This window comes from Babylonia areolata, chromosome 25, assembly GCF_041734735.1.
Source record: "Babylonia areolata isolate BAREFJ2019XMU chromosome 25, ASM4173473v1, whole genome shotgun sequence".
Classification (NCBI taxonomy): domain Eukaryota; kingdom Metazoa; phylum Mollusca; class Gastropoda; order Neogastropoda; family Buccinidae; genus Babylonia; species Babylonia areolata.
This window is the reverse complement of record NC_134900.1, coordinates 6,158,140-6,169,588: the sequence shown is the minus strand read 5'-3', so window position 1 is coordinate 6,169,588 and position 11,449 is coordinate 6,158,140. Positions and strand designations below refer to the sequence as shown.

General features: G+C 39.2%; 1 protein-coding gene across 1 annotated transcript; it reads right to left on the bottom strand.

Annotated features, from left to right (window-relative positions):
• Window positions 1-291: 291 nt before the first annotated feature.
• Window positions 292-10,204, bottom strand: LOC143299777 (kelch-like protein 36). Its single transcript, XM_076613185.1, has 5 exons — window positions 10,146-10,204; window positions 9,297-9,439; window positions 7,978-8,220; window positions 7,320-7,496; window positions 292-5,267 (listed from the first exon to the last, which is right to left on the bottom strand). Exons 2-5 carry the CDS (start codon window positions 9,411-9,413, stop codon window positions 4,008-4,010), a joined length of 1,797 nt encoding a protein of 598 aa, XP_076469300.1. The 5' UTR covers window positions 9,414-9,439; window positions 10,146-10,204; the 3' UTR covers window positions 292-4,007.
• Between the last annotated feature and the right edge of the window lie 1,245 nt (window positions 10,205-11,449).

The following is an 11,449-nucleotide window of genomic DNA, read 5'->3' as shown; positions in this document are numbered from 1 at the left end:
CTTCTTCCTAATCATTTGGCCATGAAGAGAGCAGCAGAAAGGCAGCAGAATATACAATGCATGGGAGAGGATATCTGTTTTGTTCATTTCTGGTTTGGATGAAGACACAGAACTCTGCAGTAGATCAGTTATCTTCACAGCTGCTAATTAAAAAAATTAAGGGTCATCACAGGTGTCAAATAAAGCACCAAGAGTCACCACCACACATCACAACAAACAACGCCATGACAAAATCACTTGAAATAATCTTGGTCACAGGCAGCTGTAAATGAAATACATCTTTGAAAAAAAAAAAAAAAAAAAAATATATATATATATATATATATATATATATGCTTAAAAAATGTTAAACCTAGGTTTTATTGGAATGTATCACAATTCAACACAAGCATCAACTCTCAGTTAAAAATAAAAGTGGTCCTCTGGGATTCAAGCAATCAATAAATAAACCAATGAAATAAATGGTCAGGTGCTATAAATACTCCACATTCACACATGACTGAGGTTGTAGGTCATGTGGCCCCTGGTTTTACCCACCAGCCTCAAGCTCTGTTCATCACTTTCAAACAAAACCAACAATAGAATAACTGTTCAAAAATACTTTTGTAAGCAACAAGAGATTTCAAAGATGCCCTGTCTGCAAAACGACACTGACAATTGGGAAGCTAGTGCCTGTCCCTGAGACAAAAGTTTCACAACTGTAACTTTTCAGTATAACAGCCCTGCAAGCCAAACATACATTACAAACTGGTAAAAAAAACTTTCCCAAGATTATTATCTTTATTGCTTTAGTCCACCTGACCACACAGGGCCATATCAGGACTGAAAAACTAAATATCAATCTCCTTGAACTAGAGAGAGAGAGAGAGAGAGAGAGAGAGAGAGAACTGGAAAAGAAAATAAGGCACAACCACAGTCATACTCATGCAAATAAACCTAGGACACGCCTTTGACCATTCTGTCCATTTCTTGCCAGCAGAACACTAACAAAAAAACCCAAAAAAAAGACCTGAAAATAAAAACAGTTACACACAATACGAAAAATATTTAATAACACTTAACAGGCATACAAAACCAAGTAACTTATTGCCACTGGGAACCACAAGTCCCAGGCCCCCCAAAAATGCAACATAACAAGAATGCCCATTAATCAAGTCTGGACTTCCCCACAACAAAAGTGAATGGACCAGGAAGACAAAAAAGAGGGACAAGTCAGTGAAGAAGACCAAACAAAACCAGAACAAAGGCCACTTGAGATCGTTTGCTGAAAGCAGTGGGGATTAAACACACACTTCCAAAACCCCACCATCCGTCCAGATGAAGCAATCCCTTACCAAGAACTTACAACTGAAACAGAGAAAGAGTCCAGCCCAGAGAGGCATGGAGCGGGATGGGGCCTGACCCTGTACAGGACTGGAATGACCTGCAGCCAGTCTGATAAAGAAAGCTCCTAACAGTGCAAGGTGGGGAGCTGTGACTGATGAGTAATGCAATGATTTTGTTGTTGTTCTTTTTTTTTGTTTCATTCTTATGGCAGTCTTAGTGAAAGGTTGGGACATGAACTAATTAAAATTGGCAGTACCTCTGCTGTTCCTCTTGATTGGAAAAAAAATCATCATTCAAACCAAACAAGCAAACAATTCAATCACCTTATTAACAAACTGAACAAATCCTCCATTTTCTTTTAGAACACAGTCAAACAAAATACACCAGTTCATTTTCATTTCCTTGTGGTCTGAGTTAATAATATGTAAATTATGCATTTGCATACAAGCAATCATTTCACAACCATGATTTAAATCACACAAGAGCTATATACTCTGTCACAGACATTGCACATTATTTTGGCATAGCTGGCTGGCTCACTGAAACAGTCCCCGACAAAGCATTACACAAACATTAAGTCCTTAACCAGCTTGACCATCTGATCATATTGAAACACCACCTGTCTTTTGGCTGTGGAGTAGTACTAAAAGTTTGCATGGTACAGATCTACCAAACCTGAGGTTCTACAGATTCTGCACCTCTGGTGTATGTCTGATAATACATTGCTGCATGGCAAGTGAGCATTTTGAATGCACTGCAAAATCAGCCCTTAATCAAAGAAAAATGCACAGAAATCAAAACAAAAAGCAAAACGAAATTAAAGAATGTACAATTTACTATATAAGCGAAAGTATATAATATTATTATTCTACAAACTATAGCATAGTAAATGAGAAATAAAAAATGAGAATAAATATTCTTCAAAAAGTCATAAATACACACACACACACACACACACACACACACACACAGATAAATTAACAAGTTTCCATCAGATTCACTGAGAGAAAAAAAGTCATTACAATTAAGTAGAAATTGGAAATAGAATCAAAATTCAAATGTAAATTGTTATAAAAAAGAAAAGAAAAAGAAAAAGAAAATCCTGTAGCACACACACACACACATGCACATTCACCAATACAGAATACACACTGCATATATTTCTACAAAATAATTTACAAGTAAATCATAGAAAACAAATAACAAAATATAACATATACACTTCTTGTTGTGGAATTTACACAAAAATTTAATATGAGTGTGTTTTTAAATGGCACAGGCAGGAAACAAAGACTGATTTCATAAAAGGGAACGTGAACAAAGAACTGTGTCAAAAGTGACATGGAACTGGAAGTGCTTGATTCAATGCTATGACGCACTCCTCTCTTTTCTCCCCTTTCTCTTTCCCCAAGATCAATCAGGATCAGTAACTGGGATGAATTTCATTAACTATAAAACAAACAACAATGTTGAGATTTGTTCAACATATCATCAAATAACATGTGTATAACTATAAGTGCAACAATCCTGTAGCAAATAATCATATTGCAGTGAGAAAGAGAGAGCACAGCTGTCAGTGAGTTAGAGAGAGAGAGAGAGAGGGGGAAAAAATGAGAAGAGATGCATAGACAGGAGATATTAGGACAGGCAGACATCCTTGCAAAAGGGTTGTATGAATGGTTGGTACTCCACTAGGATGGTGGTGAAGTAGCCGTGAAACTGGCCACACAAAATACGACAAATGCAAGACATGCACGGCCATGGGACAAATTCCTCATGAAGCTAGTTTTTGTTACCAAACCTCAAAATGCTCACCCCCACGACAATGTCAAAAATGGAAAAAACAAAACAAAACAGATTTGTGGAAAAAAGATACATAATATTATTCAGAAACTCAGACATGTGTAAACAACTGTCAATTCCTAAAGACATCAACATTGTCCATCATAACAAAAATACAAGACAAATAATTGTATAAGAGTTTTATTTGCTTGTCTGTCTGTATATGTTTTGTTTTTTAATATAAAAAAAAGAAGAGGAACTAGTTAAAACACAGATTATTTTCAAGACGTGTGCGTGTGCATGTGTGTGTGAGAGAGCAGGAGTGTGGAAGAGAGAGAAGGGGGTATGCATTCATGTATAGAGCAGAGTGTGTGCATATGTCCGTATGGGGGGTCAGAGTGGGGGATGGGGGTTGGGGGGGGGATGGCATGTAAAGTGTAGTTAACGGGACAGGGGTGAGAGGTGGGAGGTGGGGTGGGTGAAGGGAGGAGGGTGGTAAAAAATTCAGTCACAGCCTATCAAACAAACACTGAACAAGCCATGTGCAAAGGAATAAGAATCAACCATTATCTTCAACATGCATAAAATCAAAGCAATCAACTGCTTATTCATTATCTAAAAATATGCATATATATGTGAAATATATAAATGATGGGTTGTCTGGAAAAAATAAATGCTAAAACTGGGATACATGAAAAGCTAAGCTAACTACTTATATATAAATATGTGTGCGTGTGTGTGTGCACATGTGTGTGTGTTTGTGTGTGTGTTTCCTTTTATTCAATGGAAATGCTACAAAAAAAGCTACACATCAATCTTGAAAGCTAAAAACTAAAATGTGAATCCAGACCGTTGTGACAAACTTGCAGCAGACACCTGCTAGCTACAGTCACACCTCATCAACTGATGTGACGAGCTGATGGGTAGGCCACTCTCATCACAGCCAGTTTCTGGATGAACTGTCCGTAATACTCCAGACATTCAAACGCATCCTTGTCAACATCATAGCAGCCAAGATGGCCATTACCAAAGATGTAGATTTTGTTGGCATGGAGAGCAACAGACCGCAGCAGGTGCCCAAAAGAAGGTGGCGTCGGGGTGATCTCTGTCCACTGGTTGGTCTCCAGGTCATAGACCTCATTTTGCACACAGTCCCTGAATCCTCCGATCGCTTGGTCCTGATAGCAGGTGTAGCCGCCGACAGCAAACAAGCGATTGTTGACGGCGGTAAGACTGTGACCTTGTCTGGGGTGCAGCATCCCACGCATCGGCTCCCATGCCTCAGAGCCCAGTCGCAGTTTGTAGGCAGCGGCAGTGGGTATGGTTTCATAGGGGTCACCACTAATTCCCCCTGTTATATACACCACCCCGTCGTTAATGACACTGGCATGATCGTAAGAACCGTAGACAAGGTCTGGCAAAGGGATCCAGGCATTGTCCATCACATCATAGATCTCAGCTGATGCCAGAACTTCTTCCTTCTCCCCATTCTCCCCCACCTGGTGGTCCACACCCCCCACCACCACGATCTGCCCACCTGCGGCACACATGGAATGGGACACCCGGGTCTGGATCATGGAGGCCAGCTCTAGCCACTCTCGTGTGCGGGCATTGTAGCGGAACATTTGACTGTTGCTGCAAACAGTGAGGTCATAACCGCCAGTGGCGTATTGAAAATCACCCATTGTCACCATCATGGTATAGCTGAAATCCACACCCACAACCTTACTCTCAATCTCCTCCAGGCAGGTTGAGGGGTTTTCTGAATCCATGCTGCGGTAATTCAGAATGAACCGCCCATCTGGAAAAGAAAACATGACAACATTGGGCCGAGTCCCACGTGCGCAGAAGCGAAGTTCTTGTTTCTGACACTGGGCCGAGATATTGTTGTTGTAGTGCTTGGCCTCCTCTACAGCGTCCTCTACCTCTGGAAACTGGGTCACCGAATGGGGCATGGTTTCCAGTGTCTCTATGTCGATGAGGGGAAAACGAATCAGGCGAAGGAGAGGAAGCAACAAATCTTTTCGTTCCTCCTCCCTTGTCTTCACCCAGCGGCGGACCAGGAAGAGCAGGAAGTCTTCGGGAGCGTCAACGTACAGGTCTTCCTTCAGAAACTGCACCAGAAGGTCAGCATCCAGGTTCTCAAAAAAGTGTTTTTCCTGAAACAGAAACAAACATAGCACAGGCATGTCACCACTTCAACCCAAGAGACAGAAGAATAATTCTACATACAAAAAGTGCAACTTCCATAACTCAAAAGCAAGTAAAGGAAGCAAAAAGTTAAATCACAAACCAGATCACTGAGATCAGAATAATCTTAAGAATCAGTAATGAAAGTTACAGGATGATACTAATGACTGAATTTTGATCTATCAACGACTAATCATCCAAACTTTTTGTGGTTGGTTTGTTTCACTTTGTAATTTGCCTCTGCATGTGAAGAATTTAATTTTCTAACATTTCCCTGAAAATATATGAAAGATGTAAGCTTGTTGACAAAAACAAATGAAAAGAAACTAGCACAATGGAAAAATGAGCTGAGATTGCAACCATCATCATAATTTTTCTCACAAAGTATCCTCTCTCTTTTTTCAGTTATCACAATTCTTTTGTAGAGTCATTTAGGATGAGTCCAGCGCTTACCTATACACAGCAGGTTTTTTTTTTTTTTTCTTTTTTTTTTTTAACTAATTTTAGCTTGAAACAAGAGCTACATGCAAGGGCATCATATATAATGCAGCCATGAGAAGAAGCACTTTGAGAATATAATGATTCTCCTGTCAATCACCTCCGGTCAAGGTCTGTAGGAAAGCTGTGTGTCTTGAAAACTGTAATCACTTCATTTACATATTGTCTAATCTTATCTCAACCAGTCGAGCAGCTTTAAAGAAACAAGTAGACATGTAAAACTAACATCACTGATTCTGTGATTCAGGCCCAGCTAAAGGTCAGCATATTGTATTGTGTTGTAATTTGTAACAACAGATTCCTCTGTGTGAAATTTTGGCTGCTCTCCTCAGGGAGAGGGTGTTGCAGCACCACCCATTTTTTGTTTCTTTATGTGTGCATGGGACCTCAGTGTATTGTCACATATGAACAACTAGCATCCAGACTACCATTCGAGGTCTAGAGGATGAGAGAGTGAAAATACTGGTTCATTTATAATCACCATGATCCATCAATTTGAAATTATTCATCCACTGGTTATGTGGCAGAAAAACTGAGACACAGCTTTGCACAACAGAAAGACAGAAACTGAAAATGCATATAACTTCCGCCTACAGCAGCCCTCACTGTACTCCAGAATGAGATTTATTTTTAAGGAAAAACAAAAAATCCACTCTAACTTTGCTACATGAAAATATTTCAGCCAATCATGAAGTGACAAACACTTCATAACATTTCTTTCTCCTTCCAGTTCCATTCATATACCATTCTCTGAAGCGCACTGATCAAACTCTGAAGCATGCTGATAAACAAACTCTGAAGTGTACTGATAATGAAACTCTGAAGCATGCTGACAAACTCTGAAGTGTACTGATAATCAAACTCCGAAGCATGCTGACAATTAATCTCTGAAGTGTACTGATAATCAAACTCTGAAGCATGCTGACAATTAAACTCTGAAGTGTACTGATAATCAAACTCTGAAGCATGCTGACAAACTCTGAAGTGTACTGATAATCAAACTCCGAAACATGCTGACAATTAATCTCTGAAGTGTACTGATCATCAAACTCTGAAGCATGCTGACAATTAAACTCTGAAGTGTACTGATAATCAAACTCTGAAACATGCTGACGATTAATCTCTGAAGTGTACTGATAATCAAACTCCAAAGCATGCTGACAATTAATCTCTGAAGTGTACTGATAATCAAACTCGAAACATGCGGATAATCAAACTCTGAAGTGTGCTCATAATCAAACTCCATAATCAAAAACACACTTCTGAGGTCGCTAAAAAAGATCAGTACCTGCTGGTGTACAATTTGGCACAAGCACACACAAAATAATAATAACAATAAATGTACATGAATGCTGTTAATTTGTCCACACTAGCAAAGAATATTCTCTTCACTCTCACCTAGTTACATACACAAACACACACATCCAAGGGGATCCATGTACTAATCACCAAACCAACCAACAATTTCCTCCATCTTTCTTACCTCTGCTTACACTCTCTCTCTCTCTCTCTCTCATAATCACCTCAGACAGTTTCATGATGTTCGAGCCCAGAAAGGCAAAGATGTCAGCACGGAGGTCACCTAGCCAGTACTTATCAGCGAGGATCAGGACATTCTGGTAGTTTTCCATGCCCAGCTGGTGCACCAAGTAATCACAGCATGCCTCCACCAGAAACTCCACATGGAAAAACCGTGATGCCTGCACACAGCGCAAACACTTCACCATAACTGTCCCAACCACCATCCCTCCAACAACATACAGCTTACATAACACCTCTTATCTAAGTAATAAGAAAGAGCAAAAATTATGTCAACCAAACATACCAACCAATCAGTCAGATGAATTAGGCAATATGTTAACCATTCAGTCAGTTTGAAAGCACCTGATAGCATACACATACCAAACCAAATGACTACAAAAAATATAACAATGAAGACAACTTTTAGAAAAACAACAACATAAAACAACTAAGAAAAGCGAAACAAGGGGTGAATGGAGATACCAACTGCAGTCGAAGCCACTCATAAACAAAACAATACAAAACAAAAAATTACAGAAGACTAGTTATGAAGAGATAAGATGAAATCTGTAAATCAGCCAGCTAAATATTCTAAACAGCCAGCTAAACATTTGACCAGTTAAAGCAAACCCTGCCTCCATCCATCACCCTGACAATCACCTCCAAGACATCTTCAATGTTGTCATGATCAATGGTCACATGCCCATGGTAAAAGTAGTCCAAGATGACAGCGAAGCCCCCTGGACTGACACCCTGAAGCGTGATGACGTCCTTCTCCCTCTCCAGCATGTCATGGGAGAACATGGCAGAGAAATAGTCTGAGGCCTCCGCCAGAACATCACGGTGTGCCTTGAAGTTGGCTCCTTGGACTGTCAGTTTGATGTCACATTTGTAGTCATACATCTGCAAAGGCATTGACAGAAAAACTGAAGGTGTAATAACGCAATTACTAACAACAATGATAACTACAGCAACAATAATGATAATATGGCTACTAATCAGTAATGATAAATTCATTCATCATGATTATCACCAAAATCATGAAATTTCTTTTAATTCATTTGCAACTAATACACTTTATTTTTACCTAATGACCTACATAGACTTGCAAACCTTAAGTCACAAATAATGGATACATGCATTTATAAATAGGACTCCCATAGTTGACTATCTGTGCATCATATATGCAGTGAGATTGATACAAATGCAGAGGATGTCAAAGCCAACACGATAAAATTTTTCCTGATGCCTATGCTGGTGTCATTTCTGGCTCAACTGTGTGTTGTTTAACTTTCATTGTTTCAATCTAATGCATCTTTCTCTGATTTCATATTCAATGAAAAAATTCTCCAGTATGATTCCTGTGCATGACTTCATACCATGCCTGTAAAACAAAACCTCAGTGGGTTATTACTGCTTACACATATGAAGGATGTCAATCTTTCACTTAATTTCAGGAATGAGTGCCTACCTGTATGCCCAATATGCTGCATTTGTATGCTATCTACCAAACAAACCACACGAGAAAAAAAAGAAAGAAAAACTTTTAACAATTACGGCATCTCAAGACAAAGTTGGGATCTTGTTTTTTTAAATCAACATAAAATTCAGCTTCTTGCCACTATGTGGAAAGGGCAGATTTTGTTACATGTGTAAATGTGGCATGACTGGATAAGTCAGCTGGACAGTTGAAAACTTGAAACAGTACCTTTCAGACCTTTTTCTCTGATAAATTCATTCAACTTCTGTGAATCATTGTATTAATGTGAAATCTTGCAAGACAAACAAGAAAATGAGAATGATCATCAAAAAAGGTGTAATCATGCCAGAGAATGAATCTGATAACATGCTACAATGAACACATGGAACTGGTTCTTGACACTGACATGTACTTTTTGCTTTTAACTGCAAAGTCCTCTCATAATTCTGGACTCGGGAATTTATGGATGTAAACACTGTCATTGCACACATGTACTTACCTTGCCTTGTACTTTATTAAAGTTCGGGTTCATATATTTCAGTTTTCCTGGTTCTATCACAATACATTCAAATCGCTGGCCCACTTCTGCTCCATCACCTGTTCCACTGGTTGCCATAGCGCTGTTCTACCCAGGAACGTAATCTGTGGACAACACATCTTATTTCTTATAAACAACAATCTACAACGGTATGTAATTTGTGAACAGTACATCTTATTTCTTATAAACAGCAATCTACAACATTAAGTCATTAGCCTAATCATCAGATGCTGAACTGTACTTGTATTGGCTTGATCTGTCTGTATATTTCGAATTCATTTTCTCGGAAAGGTGACTGACCAACTGAAATCCACTAACGACAGGCAGATACAACCTAATTCCACACCCTGTCAATTTCTTATGATTATATATGAAGCCGTGTCGGAAGCATATCGGTTTATATTCTCCTGATGCTGCGATAGTCCTGCTTTGCAACTTTCGAAAAGCCTCTTTAACCATAAGCAATGATAATCGACGGTGTTCAGCCGATGTGCCAGAAAAGTGTCGTCATTATCATCCTAACTCCAATCAAAAACTTAACCTCAGTCGAAATATTTAAAGACTAAGAATCCACTTAAACTCATAATATCAAGAGACAAACTTCATAAAGAATGAAGAAGCCAGCAAAACTGGAAAGACCAGTCCGCAGTTTGGCAACACATCCCCAGTCTCTCCCATTGTCTACGGTTTCTTTATCGATATTCAGAGACTCTCTTCATATCCAAAAGAATATCAGCTAAGAGTGAATGATTTCTATCGAAATCTGCGTCAATCTATTATCACTGTCATCAATAAAATCAAAGTGTTCACCTCGACAACAGTTCGAAGCTTGTGCGTCGTATAAACAGCAGACGTCAGTTGGATAAGCCTCTTTATTTCCCTTTTTAAAGGGGATGCACTCGAAGATTATTATTGTTTGTGAGGCTTACGTCCCCTGTTTTTGTCACACGGAGAATCAGTATCCGTGTCAGTGGCTCAAGGAGGCGTCACTGCGTTAGGACAAATCCATATACGTTACACCACATCTGCCAAGCAGATGCCTGACCAGCAGCGTAACCCAGCGGGCTTAGTCAGGCCTTGAAAAAAAAAAGAAAAACAGAAAAAAGAAAATGATAATAATAATACTGTGGATGCGGCCGTGATGATAATAGTAGTAGTAGTAGTAGTATATAGTAGCAGTTGTGGTAGCAGAAGTCGTAGTAGTAATGATGATGATGATGATGATAATAATAATAATAATAATAAGAATAATAATAATAATAATAATATAAAAAGACAATAATGATGATAAATAAGCAAATAAATGTCACACATGCAGACACACATTCACCTCACACACACACACACACACACACACACACACACATGTCACAATGAAAAACAAGAATGTGCCAAAAATGTTAATGTTGACGACTAAAACAAACTGTAAATTAATTAGATTAATATAATTATTGTATATAATTATATTAATACGTTCAGCATCAGCATGAAGTCACAAGTTACTGTTTTTATCATATAGATGTAAGAGATTACATGATCTGGGCTAACTTGTTACCAACATCAGCCGGCTAATACCCCCCCCCCCTCCACCCCCCTTCCCCACCCCTATTTTCCTTTATGGACAAAGAACTGCTGCAATCATGTAGACATAAGTACGGGGTTTTAAAGAGCGCGGAAACTGCACATCGTCATAGAAATACACACAATTGATTGTTCGTGAATGAGCTTTTTTCGGCCAGTGAATTAAAAAAAAAGAAAAAAAAGCAGATTAATCTTGAAGAAAAAACAACACTTGCTCAGCCGGTTTCAATTTCTCAAGAAGGCACTGATCTATACGTTCGGACAAACCCATATATCATACGCTACACCCCATCTGCCGGGCAGATGGCTGACAGCAGCACAGCCCAACGCGCTAGACTTGACTTGGTGTATGCATCTCAGCTATCAGGGTGGATTTCTGCTACCGAATTTTGCGAGAAAGGAGCACTTTTGACGGTTGCCATGTGAGTTCTTTTCCAGTGAGCCGGCCAAGGGTGCGTACCAGCTAGTGCTGCACACGAGACCTCGGTGTATAGTCTCATCCGAATGACTCAGAACCCTCAGTTTGATTTTCC

Excerpts from the sequence above, each read along its gene's own strand:
- LOC143299777 (XM_076613185.1), bottom strand. The coding sequence starts at position 9,413 with ATGGCAACCAGTGGAACAGGTGATGGAGCAGAAGTGGGCCAGCGATTT. Across the intron at positions 8,221-9,296 it reads TTAATAAAGTACAAGGCAAG|ATGTATGACTACAAATGTGA; the intron begins GTAAGTACATGT and ends ATGCCTTTGCAG. Across the intron at positions 7,497-7,977 it reads ACATTGAAGATGTCTTGGAG|GCATCACGGTTTTTCCATGT; the intron begins GTGATTGTCAGG and ends CGCTGTGTGCAG.